At 38.9% G+C, this 14,140-nt stretch overlaps 1 protein-coding gene across 1 annotated transcript in view; it reads left to right on the top strand.

Annotated features, from left to right (window-relative positions):
* Itpr2 (inositol 1,4,5-trisphosphate receptor, type 2) overlaps nucleotides 1-14,140 on the top strand; it is a gene marked incomplete in the record, with an annotated part of 429,938 nt that overhangs the window by 230,672 nt on the left and 185,126 nt on the right. The window contains 3 exon segments of the mRNA XM_013511399.1: nucleotides 341-531; nucleotides 3,523-3,665; nucleotides 4,789-4,897. Coding sequence (XP_013366853.1) covers nucleotides 341-531; nucleotides 3,523-3,665; nucleotides 4,789-4,897 — 443 coding nt within the window.

Raw genomic sequence — 14,140 nt, 5'->3', positions numbered from 1 at the left:
TGTCTGTCTGCTTTCTTATTTTCTTTGAAACCTGGCAAAGTAAAAATTTACATGGTCGTTTTACAGGATTTTTCCGCACTGATGCTGCGTGGAATGCATTTCCACCTTAGCCACTGAGAAATCAAATAACTTCTTGAATGTTTAATGAACCCAATTCAGTAATTGGTCTGAAGAATTGAAATACTTTCAGGTTAAAAGCTGTTGCAATTATATAAAACGATTTAATGGCAAGGTTTAAAGATTCAATATTTTTTTCTTTTTTATTTATTCTATGTTTGGATAATGTGGAAGAAGCTTTAGTCAAATTAAGAGGGAAATATTTTAAATCTTTCTTTTTCAGCAAAAAATCGTGGAATAGCCATTCCAGTGGATTTGGACAGTCAAGTGAATACGCTTTTCATGAAAAGCCATTCAAATATGGTACAGAGAGCTGCAATGGGCTGGAGGCTTTCAGCTCGCTCTGGACCGCGCTTTAAGGAAGCTCTTGGAGGGCCTGCCTGGGATTATAGGAATATTATCGAAAAGTTACAGGTACAATGGCAACATGCAATGGCATTAATATTTTCTAAGTTCTTCTTTTAAAAATGAGTGTTTCCTGAAGAAATTATGGTTGAAAATACCAAATTCTTGGTGGGGCCAAGCTTTACAATTCCCTACTGCCACTGGCTTTCTAAAATGCATATCTTTCAGGTAAAAATTACTTTGGGTTATTGTTAATGACTCTATGTTATTTACTAGGTTCTGATATCACAGCTGGGGTCCTGTAATGGAGGCAGTGAGTCCAGTTAGGTTGCTTTGCATTAATTCAGGCAAAAGATGGTGCAGGCTTGGCTAAGAGGAAGGTAACAGCAGTAATGAATTTTAGGCATGGTTGCATTCTGGACATACTTGGTTTAGGACCATCAGGACTTGGCTGATGTATGGATGAATTGTAGAGCAATGGAAAGAAGAATCAAGGATGACTTTGGGTTTGATATGATTATATCATTTGCTGAGATAGGAGGAAGAGGTTGGGGCAGAATTCGAACCAGGAGGTTTCTTTTGGGAATTTAAAGTTTGAGATGCTTATTTAGACACCTAGTGCCAGTTCGGTAGTTGGATGTGTGAGTCTGGACAAGTGTAGAAAAAGGTCAGTGTGGAAATATTAATGGGGGGTATTAAAAACATAGAGTTGGATGGGATCTCTCAGAAGAAATGACATATGTAGATGAGGAAAGGACTCAGACCTACCAGAAATTGGTAAAGGAATGGTCAAATATCAGTGGAAGATAAAGTGTCACAGAACTCAAGAGCAGACATTGTTTCAAAGAACAGGATGTAAGATACATAGCGGTAGCTCTGTAAGATGGAGATTGAAAAGTAGCCACTGATTGTAGCAGCAGAGTGGTGATCCCAGCTCACGGATGCTCAGTAATAATGATTACTAACATTTGAAACAAGCAAATGGCTCTTCTAGGCATTCACCTTTAACCCTCACAGCAAGCTCCTGTGATTGCTTGTATCATTATCGCATGTTTCCATGTGGGGAAATAAAGACCTACATTACATAGTTGGCCCAGGATCAAGAAAAGAGGTAAAGACAGAGTTTCTACCAGAGCAGCCATAGCACCATTTGTTCAGTAAATAAAGAGACAGTATAAAAAAGGTACATTTCAGTGATGTTTCTCTGAACATACCTGGTCATACTTGCTAAGCATACTCTCTTCCTGTCTTGCTATAATATCTAGGTTTCTCCTTTATGTTATTTCCACCTGGTAGACCCTTTTAACTGTTAGAGGAATTTTTCAGAAAGCTTATTTAGAATAGTTTGCTGAAAGGGAGAGATAGTTCACTCTTGAAATCTGTCCATAAGAACTGAGGGGGGTGGTAAATCCCATTGAGCTTCTGTAGATGCGAATAATAAGAAGTTTTTTGCTTAGCAAAATCTGCCATAGCTGTGGGTGAATAAGTTGTTGCTTAATGTGAGAAGATTTATTTTCATCTCCTAACAGTTTAAAACTGAAAAAGGGATGCTTTAACTATTAAAGACTGCTCGAGTCTTTAACTATTAAAGACTGCTCGAGTATTATTGTTTATAGTTAAATTTAGTACTATATCAGTTAGGAGGCTTCCCGCTTTGACTATGGTAGTATTCAACTAAAAGTAGCTTGAACAATAAAGACGTCGCGTTTACATAGCAGAAAACCTGGGTGACTTTTCCCAAGTTGGCTGATTGAGCAGCTTCATAGGCCAGGGCCCTGCAGCTCAGTGCTGGCTGTCAGTTTAAGGCTGGTAGCCCAAGATCACCTGGCAGCTACCTTAGAGGCTGGATTCATACCCTCAAGCTGCCTTCAAGATAGGAGTTTTAAAAGAATCTTTCTGCTCCGCAACACATACCTCACTTGCTTGGCAGACCTCACGTGATATCTCATTGGTTGGAACGGTGTTATGCAATGGTGCTGAGGCCAATTGCTAGATGAGGAAAATGAAATGCCCATGACTGGCTTACACGAATCAAGTTGACTGAGCTGAGGAGGCTCATCTCCCTGGGAATGTTGCTGTCAGATTCACAAGCAACATTTACCAAGGAGTGGGGCAGAAAGGCTGTTAGGTAGGTGACCAAGAGTTTATCAATAAGTATATTGTGAAATGCCCATAAATGTCATTGAGCCCTGTACAGTATTAACATGTGTCAAATAATATACCTATACATTTTTCCTTTGGAAGAAATCATTAGTTCTGGGTGACTAAAGACAGTGAAAAAAAATTAAGCTGTTCTCCAAGTGTGCCTCCAGTGTATTTCATTTTGTCATGTGGATTGGTTGATACATTGTATCAATTTGGGAAGTTTAACTAAGCGACTCAGTAGGGGGCCAGGGTCCTCACTTGGTAAACATCCTTGTCCTGTGCAAGAGGAGGGCATGGAGATGGTGTGAGTGCCACACCCTGCCTGGGTGGGGGTGGCCTGCTTACAATATAAGGGAGAAAAAGAGGCTTGCTTCCTGCCTTCTTTGCTCTTGCTGCTTTTGCTGTCTTTTGCTTCCTTGAACTGTTACCCCTGTGCCACACCACGCTGCCTTGGAGCCAACTGATTATGGACTGAACCCTCCACAAACTGTGAGCTAAATAAATTTTTCCTTCCTTAATGTTGGGTGTCAGGTATTTTGTCTCAGCAGCAAGAGAAAAGTAACTAAGACATCATGTTTCCATTACAGTCATAGACACTGCAGAGTTCGTACAGTGGCTTTACTGAAGTTTCCTCTTGCATCCTTAGAAATCATACGGTTACTCACCCTTCCTTTATCTTACACTAGAAATGGAAAACAAAAACAAAAACAAAAACAGACCAAAGACCCAGGCAGTATTTACACATAAACTCAGTCTGTGAAAGCACAGATATCTGGTGCCATGGAAAATACAGCCCATCTTCTCTAGAATTCCTCGATCTCATTCCTGATGAGTGTTTCTTAGGTTTGCCGAGTCTTCCCGCAATGAAATGTGACTGAGGTCTTCATGTGGCTTCTCTGGTGCTTTGTGTTGTAGGATGTAGTGGCCTCCTTGGAGCAGCAGTTCAGCCCGATGATGCAGGCTGAGTTCTCTGTATTGGTCGATGTGCTGTACAGTCCAGAGCTGCTCTTCCCCGAGGGAAGTGATGCCAGAATAAGATGCGGCGCTTTCATGTCCAAGTAAGTGAATACAGCCTGAGGGTCTGTGGCTGTCTCCAAACTGAGATAGCCTGTACTCTTCCTGCTTTTCACTCTTTTGAGATTTAACAAAAACCTGAAAGGTATGCAGAAGGCCTAAAATCCCTGTTAAAATATGTTCCTCAAATAATTAAATGGAATCATTCGAAATTTTGTTCTACTGAAGATCAAGTTTTGCTATTTTAGTAAAATGTACTAAAGTGATTTGTGCTATTGGACACAAAATATTGTGCCGGATAATACTTAGCTTAAAGAAAATGAAAATATTCTGAGAGAACAAGAAAACCTCAAAAGAAATTTCTGTGGTCCAACAAAACTGTTTCCATGTATTCAGATACTCATGTGGAAGAACCTGGGGTGGAGGTTTCACAGAGGCAGGCTTCACTTTTCTTGCAAAGAGAGCTTCTGAACACTTACTTTTTTCTGCCTGCTGGACCTGACCACGGGAATATGCAACACCTTGTCAAGACTGAGTAGGTCTAAAAGGAAATCACTGTTATGACTGAGGTTCTAATAACCTTCACCATGGGCTACTTCTTTAATATGAAGTAGATGTCATTTAAAAGTATCACCACTCAGGTATTAGCTGGTCTGTACATTTTAGGGGGCTGTGATCTGCCCCTCTTCCTCTTCTGTGTGTCCTGGGTCATCACTGATCAGGTTGGCTGTGGCACTTCCATATTGCTTCTTAGACCCTTACTCTGTCCCATGTCCTCGTCATCTCTCACCTGCTTCTCATTCCTCTGTTTTTTTTGTTTGTTTGTTTGTTTGTTTTCCGGTACCAGGAATCGAACTCACGACCTTGCGCTTGCCAGGCAGGCGCTGTGCCGCTGAGCTAAATCCCCAGCCCCTTCATTCCTCTGTTTTATTTGCCTCACTGTCATTGGTGGTACCTTCCTCTCACCCAGAAAGCAAAAGTTTTTTTTTTTTTGTTTTTTTTTTTTTTAGTCATACAAAATGTATAAATGGAAGTATAATTTAAAAATATATTTCTGGTTTACTTCATTTTCTTAAATAAAATAGGATTTTTTTTTCTGCTAGCATATGATCGTTGCAGGTAGCTGGAAATCACTGTTCTTGTTCAGGTTGAATGTTTTGCTTTAAGGTTGATCAATCACACAAAGAAACTCATGGAGAAGGAGGAAAAGCTGTGCATCAAAATTCTTCAGACCCTGCGAGAAATGCTAGAGAAGAGAGACAGCTTTGTGGAAGAGGTACTTTAAAAAACCTTTCATATTTAAAAATAATATAAGGTTTCTAGAGTGCTGCAATGTATGGTTTACAATTAAACGATCACTGTAGAGTGGCCTAAATATGTGGTTTATTTGTTTTATAAATTCTGTCTTGGATATGTATAGTTTTCTTCTTTTTGTTTCAGTAGACCAGATGACCTTTTAAAACAAGGGATGGAGGTGCTTCCATAGGTTTTGTATAAAGTTCTGCTTCTTATTGAGGATGTCTATTTTGGCATCTGTTGATTTTTTAAAAATTATAATTATACATGTTATTTTTGATAATATTATGCCAAGTATTATAAAATAATGCAATTTTTCATAAATGAAATAGTTTCTATTCTTATCTGTGTTAAGTTCTTCTCAGGTGCCTTTCAGGGAAATATCAACTTATAGATAATAATTGTCAGTCTGTTATTAAAAATGACAGCTCAGGCGCTCATTAAGAGGTAGCTAGCAGCATTTTAATACCCCAGGTAATACACTGAATTATAAAATATAAATCTAGAGGTTTTTATAATTTTGAGCTGCATCTCGTATTTTTCATATTAGGTATCAAACAAAATTTGTACTATGTTCCTTAAGAACTTTTTGATCTGTTTCTACAAATACTAATCATCTGATATCTTAAAACTGTAACGATATTTATTAATTTATAAACATGCTAATTCCAAAAATAGAATAGTGATTTTGAAATGCATTCCTATGGCAGAGGAAAACACAGTGAAATCTTGGTTACTGTAGCAGGGGTGTTGCTTCAGAATACTCCATCTGAATTGTATGTGGGTTTAGTAATCAAGATGCCCTCTGCTTTGCTTTGGTTCTCTTCATCATTTAAACTGTATTTAGAAAATAAAGTTTTGAAATAGAGGTGGTCAATACAATTTTAGCAAACATTTCTTGGACATAGGTTTCAAAAAAATGTTTATAAGTTTGAGTAGTATGTTAAGCTTTTATAAAATGGTAACCTTCCTTGGGATTTTTTGTCATCTTTCTCTGATTTCTTAAAATATTACTTGATTTTGACTGAAGTACTAGATCCTGAAGTAGAAAAATCAAATCAATATACTTTTTGAAGGGATTTACAACAGTAATGGTTTGTGTTTAACTGGAGATACAAAGCAAATCTTCCAATCTGATGTGACAGATTATTATTGAATTACCCTAAAGGAAAATAGGAGAGAAATCAAGTAAGATTTTACTTGGAGTAGTCCAGTGTATTTTAATTACCTTCCAGACTAACATCATGTGTTTTCTTCTTTCCATTCCTGCTGCCGTCGCTAGTTCGGCTTTCATTTCTGTCCAGACAACCCATGTCCAGTCCACCGAGACCTCCCTGAGGCAGTAGGACTGCTGTCTTCACAGCTTCCCAGGCACATCATGGGGCACGAGGGCACCGCAGGGGCCATTAAGATGAGACTGGGGGACATTCGCTCATTACGCAGCTCATATACTGTGGTCAGCTATTCAGTGCTGCTTGTTGTGCTAGGAGGTACTAGAAATACAAAATGAATGACCCAGCTTTACAAGTCACCAATGGGTATAAGTCACCAATGGGCTAATTGATGTGCTGCTGTAATAATGGAGGCAAGAGATCAGGAGAGCCTTTCAGAAAACTTTAGGGACTCCCCACTGCCAGGACAGTTCAGGTCCTCATGTGTCCTGTCTGCTTCTTTCTCCTGCCTTCCTTCCCACTGAATCTACAGAACCTTCACCGCGTACATCTGCATCTCAATGCATACATCCGCATCATGGATTGCTCCCTCTAAATGGGGCTCAGTGCCCCCCACGTTATTTTCTGTGGAAGAGCTGATGGGAATTAGGAGCTGTTCCGACAAGTAGTGATTACTTTCTCAACAGAATTACACAAATGCTTCAGGCTGCATCTGGTTGTTTAGTCCAAGCTCTTTGTTTGATAGATAAGTGTTGCTGAGGTCCAGAGAGGCTACGTGATTTATCCGAGGTCACATAGTGAGGAGCAGAACCAGGGCTCAGATTGGACCTCCTGCCTCTCTGCCTAAACTTTTTATTTCCTAGATCACAGGCAACTTTTACAAATTATATATACTGGTATTAAGGAAGGTCAGTGCATTTCTGTCTGGTAGATTATGACTCTTTATAAAAAGGTTTTTTTTTGGAAGTACTGGGGATTGAACCCAGGACGTTTGTACTGAGCTACACTCTTACCTCCCACACACCCTTTCACACCCTTTCTCTATTTTTTTTTTTTTGTTTGTTTGTTTTTGCTTTGGTCTTGCTGAGTTGCTTTTTGTTTGTTTGTTAGTTTTGGTGCTAGAGATCAAACCCACGGTGGCTCTCAGAATGTGAGACAGACTGTAACATCCCAAGTAGGTAAAGGTTCTGTAAACCTCTAAGAGGATATTAAAGATGGGAGAAATAAGGTCATTTAACTAAGAAAAGAAAAACCTGATTGGAAACTTACAAGTATTTTAATGCATAATTATCTTATTTATTCATTCACATGTCTACGAAGGACAAAATAAGAAAAAAAAAGTAGGTGAAAAATTCTTGGACTTAGACAACTTCCTATTTCTGAGTGCTTTGGAATGAGAAGCATGTCTCTACCAGTGGAAGAAGAAGTCGCCCCACCTTCTGGGAATTTTAAGGAAAAGCATTTCAGATGCACAGTGATTCAAATATTTATGTGGTAAAGAGACAGGACGAGATGGTCTCTGCACATTGTCAAACAGCTGGTGCTAGTGGAGGCGGATAATGACGGGTTTGGGGGAGACAGTACCGGGTAGCAGACTCAGAAACTGGTCAGAGCTACTCCTCTACAGCTCCTGGGAACTTTCAGAAAAGACCCCTAACTTTTAGTAGAGGGATGATGGATGGCTATGTTTTCATAATTGTATGAGTTTGCTGTTTATCAAAAATGTATTGGCTTGAAACTATACAAGTGTGTGATCTTAGAGAGTTTCAGGTCAGTGTTGAAAATCAAGGTGTCTGGGAGGCTCGAGGGAATTTATTTCCTAGCCTTTCTAGCTTCTGAGACCTGCTGTATTTCTTGGCTCATGGGTCTTTCCTCCGCCCTCAAAGCCAGCAGTGCAGCAGCTTCTTCCTTCTCCTCTGCTGCTCTTACCCCAGCCACCACATCTCCTTCTTAATTTATCCCCATGTGCAAAATCCCTCCTGGTACGCAAGGTAACCTGCTTATAGGTTCTGTGACTAGCAAGAGGTCCTGAAGGCTGGAGCATGTTTGAGGAGGGCCCATCCGATTATCCGGCCTGTCCTAGTGATCCTTTAGTGACAATGAGAAAGAATGTCTAGAATGTACATGCTGGCTTTACCTGTGGCCCATTAAAATTACCGTGCAGGACAGTTTCAATGCAAATGAATGTAGCACACGTATAGCACTTTTCTAGTTTCAAAGTAGTTTTGAATATTTTGGTACCTTTCAACAGCTCTAGGGAGCGTGGAGAGCAGGCAGTGGTACCTGCGTAGTGAAGCATTTCCAAGGGATTTCTCAGAATTGAAACGAAATACTCACTTCAGAGTTTTTTGTTTTGTTTTGTTTTGTTTTGTTTTGTTTTTTAAGACTAGCTGGTTTTGTTACATTCAGGACTCGCCCTGTTTAAACTTAAAATGTCAGTTTAAAAGGACATCTTCGTATTTCTTTGGTCCTTCTGAAGATACATGAAGAAACGAGCTCAGTTTTTCCTACCATACTCTCACAGCCTGCTTTGACACAGTGTGGTGTGGGATTGTACCCACCAACCACACAAGCAGTGCCGCAGTGGCTAGCACCAGCCCAGTGTTCTAATTCCTAATTGGAGGAATAACCTAATAACCGATAACCTGATTGGTTCTGACACCATCTGCCTAGAGATAGCGTCACATCCCACAGGTTGAGGATTTAGTCCTCAAGACCTCACCCTCTTCAGTGACAGTTGTCAGCTTCAGTCGCAGGCTCGAGTTGTTGTGCTTGTGCCTTTGACCAGCCAGCTCTAAACTGGGATTCCCGCAACCTCCTCCACAGGTGGAACTGACTTGTTTAGAGCGCCTCATGGAGCTCAGGGAAATGCTTCCATGCATTTCTTGGGTTATGGTTAAAGAAAGGATGCAGAAGAATAGCCAGATGGAAGATGCAGGGGTGGGCTGGATATGAAAGAAGGGTTATGAGCTCCTGTGCCCATTCTGGGTGTGCCGCATCAGGGAGCTTCTGCATGGTCAGCTGTCCAGAAGCTCTTTGGGCTCTGTATTCTTGAAGTTTTTTTGTAGGGGAGCTTCATAACTGATCATGGGTGGTTCAGTCACTGGCCATTGATGATCAGCTTAAGCTTGAGTCCCAGTGCTCGCTCTGGAGGCTGGGAGGTGGGGATGTAAGCTCCAGCCTTCAAATCCTGTCTTGGCCTTTGGGTGACTGGCCACATCATCTCATTAGCATAGGAGAAGGACACTCACTTTGGAGTGTCCAAGGATTTTACGAATAGGATGCCAGGACCAGATGTACATTTTGTAGTATCACAGCCTGTGACAGGAAGAAAAGTGTGTGTGTGTGTGTGTGTGTGTGTGTGTGTGTGTAGCTGCGCTGGTAAAGTAGGCCCATGAGGCATACATTCACTTCATGGTTGAACTTAATGCCTAAATAGCAAATTTTAAACCTTGGGACTTGAAGTTTTCTGATTTTGTTGTCTTTCTTTGTGTGGTATTTTAAGGAAATATGTTAAAGATACATAGTGTGACTATGCTTTGTTTTGCAAGCATTTATAATTTCTAATATCTTTGAGTACCATTCTAAATTAATTATGCTTAGGGATATTCTTTTGTGTGTGTATTTCTTGCTTTGCATCTAAAATGCTGAGAGGTAAGATGTAGATGGATAACAGCTGAAAAGATTCTTTTTTTTTTTTTGGTTTTTCTCTGGTACCAGGAACCAAACTCACGGCCTTGCGCTTGCCAGGCAGGCGCTTTGCCGCTGAGCTAAATCCCCAGCCCCTAACAGCTGAAAAGATTCTTGAAAGAGCTGGATGTAGTGGTGCATGCCTGTAATCCCAGCACTGGGGAGGCTGAGGCAGGAGGATCGTTGCGAGTTCGAAACCAGCCTAGGCTACAAAGTGAGCTCAAGGCCAGCCTGGACTGCATAGGGAGACCCTGTCTCAAAAAGACAAAAAAAAAAAAAAAGAAAAAAGAAAAAAATTCTTGAAAGAATAATATAATCAAATGAAAATTTAATTTCCTTTAGGTATATCTATACATAAAATCATATAGAGATTATACAGTGACTTAAATGGCAATATTTATTTTTATTGGATAAAATATAAAAATTATGTATAGAAAGTCTTTAAGGGGAAAAATTACTTAAGTTTTAGAAAAGCACCATTAAAGTATTGTTTGTGTAGGTGATTGTATTTGAAAAACCAAAGGATAATAACTTCAACAACTTTGAAAGCTCAGTATTTTCTTTTTGGTGTGGCTGTATTCAGAGGTTTTCTTTAAAATTCTTTTTTTTTTTTTGCTTTTTCTCCGGTACCAGGAACCGAACTCATGACCTTGCACTTGCCAGGCAGGCGCTTTTGCCGCTGAGCTAAATCCCCAGCCCCAAAATTCATTTGTTTAAATTTTTAACTGACACATACAATTTGCACATATGTTGGGATATCAAAGGGTTTTTTAAAACAATGGCAGCAGGCGTATTTATTTGTACTTTAAAAAATACATGTGCTGGAGAATTCGGGGAGAAGAGAACAAATGTTTCAAAAAGCTTTAGGGCACTAGGTAATGTTCTGCAGCCTTAAAGTCATTTTTTGTCTCTACTCGTTTTCGTATCATAACCTGGGTACCACAAAAGGAGGCGGCCGATAGGATATGTTTGTTGCAGCGGATGTAGCTTAATTGTAGCACCACACCTTGTTTTTGTATTGACAGGTACTGTGATCCAGACCTGAGTACAGGCTTATGTGAGGTAGCGAAGGAGCCTGTGTGCTCTGGTAAAAATGTGCTGGCAAGAGCCCAGCAGGAGACAAAGGCTGTTCGGAGGCTTGGTTAGGTTTGAAGGGTTTGGGGTCAATTTCCTTCACCTTTTACTATTTAGCATAATTTTAATCACGATGGATAGACCATTACAAATTGTTTCTCTCAGAAAAAAGGGAGAAACATATATATCATAAAAGTAGAGATATTTATAAGTTGTAGACTTATTTTCAGTATTATGTGCCTGTAAACCAGGGTCCTCCCCCTTTGTAAAAAGACATTGTAGATAATGGAATGTTTAATTACTGAAACGTCATTAGTTTCTTGTTACTTATTTTGTTCGTCCAGTTTTCGTTGCTGATCGGATTTAATATTGTTCTTGGAAATAGCTGATGCTATGTTATGTATAACTTTTCTAATAAAAGTTGTGTTGTAAACTGTTGAAAAAAAGTTGCAATCCTAAATGTAAAATCCATAGCTTCTGTATTTTAGGATTGGAAAAGATACTGAGTACTGAAAATATTCATGTTTTTCATTAGTAAATTAAAGTCATTTATATTGTAGTCAAAGAAGTTGACATATTTAGGATGCCCATCATAATTTCCGCTGGGAATATATTCCTATTTATGATACATGGACAAACATGAAATCTGCAAGACAACAAAAATACTTAGCAAAATTCAGTATTCTTAAGCTGTTCAGATTTTAAATGCCATATATCCTTTTTTTTTTGGTACTGGAAATCAAACTCAGGCTCTCACGCTTGCCATGCAGGCGCTGTGCCACTAAGCTACATCCCTGGCAAAATGCCATATACCCTTGGAATAGTATTGCAAAGGGATACAGAAGCTGTTTGTGTAAGCTATCCTTCGGTTTTAAGTACTGGTTTTAAAAAATAATCGCTGGCATTTATGAAGAGCTTGCTAGATACCAGGCACTGATCCCAATCCCTTATATGTGTTATTTTATTTGATCATGAACTCTGTGTCATAGGTAGTATTATCTCCCTTTTATCAATGAAGAAACTGAAATGTAGAGAGTTTTGGCTGGAATTCCAACTTTGATATTGCATCTCCTAACCTCACACTCATGCTAGATGCAAACATGGGATTATGTTGTAGGATTTGTGATCCTGACGCTTCTATTTTGTCAGATGTACAGCTGAGTAATAGAAAAGTTCTTTAATTTTATTCTTGACAAAACTTGCCTAAGAGTATACTGGAAGGCATAGTTTGTTGAGTGAGATACTATAGAAAGGCTTGGAGATTTTAGTTCATGTTGTTTGGGAACATGATAAATTGCTATGGAGATATTTAAGATTTATAGACCTACTGATTAGGATCAGAACCCCCCACTCAGCTCCATACCCCCTTAAGATCATCGTTTCAGTTGTTAGTAAACAGAATGTTGGATGCAGGAGTTCTAAGCAGTACTTTGTAAGCTGACAATTATAGACAGCCCCTTGTGGAAGTCTGGTACTCAACAGTGTCACAGCTCTCTAATTGAGAGCTGTGATCTTTACACACACCCAGGTGGGGTAGGTGATATTTACACCTTGAAGGATGATAGCAGGTAGTAGCTTCTTGATTTCAAAATTGGTATCTGGAGTGATAGGGGATAAAGAACTTTAAGAAATGATGTCTTGGATTATATTAAAGATGTCCTTAGTGTTTTTAAACTCCAAACCTTGCCGACACTGGAGTTAATAATGTATTCTTTTCCTCTGGAAGAAAAAAAAAGTCATTGTAACTAATCTTTTATTTCTGATTTTGAGGTGCAGCAAAAAAGAATGTCAGATTCATATCAAGAAACTTAACTCCTACATCAAATATGCATACCTGTCAATCCCAGAAATAATCATATTGTTGCAAATTTATAAACTGTATCAAGCTCCTCTTACTGTAAGAATCTGTGCAGAATCATTTACCTTCTATACATATACTTGTTTTTTTTGTCTTTTTGAGACAGGGTTTCACTATGCAATTCAGGCTAATCTTGAACTCACTTTGAAGCCTAGGCTGGCCTTGAACTCACAGCAATCCTCCTGCCTCAGTCTCCCAAGTGCTGGGATTACAGGTGTGCACCACCACACCCGGCCTGCATACACTCATTTCATTTTCTAGCAGACAAACAAATATAGGTAAAAATGCTCCGTACAGTGCGTTGTAGCTTAAGAATTCAGTAATAACTATTTTTCTACAAGAAATAAATTTCAGCTATTATATCAGCTGCATGTAGTGATATTTCTTAATAAATACATTTTAGAGATGAGGGCAAATTTGCTATGCAGTGTAAGCAGTCTTTCTAGCATTTTAAACTAGGCACGATATGTAGCCCTGAAAACATGCACCGTCTTCATGCCTTTACATGTCCATTGTGTGTGTATTTTGTGCTTTTCACCAGGTGACTAAATGGTGGCAAGTATGAAAATATGTGAATGTCTTTTGTAATAAAAGATCTGGCTTAGAGACACAGTTGATGTGCTATTCCCCTCTGGAAGTTTTATATTTTTACCTAGGCAAAAAGACTTTGATCATTCAAGTGGGCATAAAAGCACTAGTTGCTTTTATAAATTTATTCTTTTCAATTACTGAGCTGGCTTGGTCATTTGTTTAGGCTTTAAAAGTGGTAAATTTAATAGGTTTATTATAATTACTGTTAACTTTACAAAAATTAGCAAATTCTTAACTGTAATTCACCTTTATTTTCCCATTTCAAACTCTGATGCAATAATTGCATGCTCATTGCTGTAATGGCTTTGAAATGTGCTGTGATTCTGTAGAGATCTGAGAGTAAAAGGTTGTAATGAAAATATTACCTATACTCAGAAAATAAGTGTCATTCTAACCCTCCTGTAAGTTAAGTGTAAGATACTTGGTTGCTTAACGATTTTGGGTGAAAAATGGTCTTGTGATGAAAAAAGCCAATTTGGGAAAAAAGTTTTTAAAAAGGGAGGAGAAAGAAGAAGAAGAGAAGAGATAATGAAGAAGAAAAACAGTAAGCTTAATGTCTGATTCAATTATATTAATCGTTTCTACCTAAATCTAACCTAAACCGTTTTCTAGGAAGTAGTGCGTGACTAGTTTGATGCTGTAGTATCCTATTGTGTAACCATCTTGACATTTACATTTATCTTATTTTTATAGACCTTTATCTATCATCTCTTATGAAGGGTTTCTTTAATGTGCATTCTGTTATTTTAAATAAATGAGAAAGTCTTTGAGGGTCGCTTCCATGTATAACATAAGCTAAACAAATGCCCAGAAGGCCTTTCAGTGCTGAGTCTGTGAA

Source organism: Chinchilla lanigera, unplaced genomic scaffold (genome assembly GCF_000276665.1).
Source record: "Chinchilla lanigera isolate Chin_1 unplaced genomic scaffold, ChiLan1.0 scaffold00012, whole genome shotgun sequence".
In the NCBI taxonomy this organism is placed as follows: Eukaryota; Metazoa; Chordata; class Mammalia; order Rodentia; family Chinchillidae; genus Chinchilla; species Chinchilla lanigera.
Note: the sequence above shows the minus strand (reverse complement) of the source record. Positions and strands in the feature narration are given on the sequence as shown.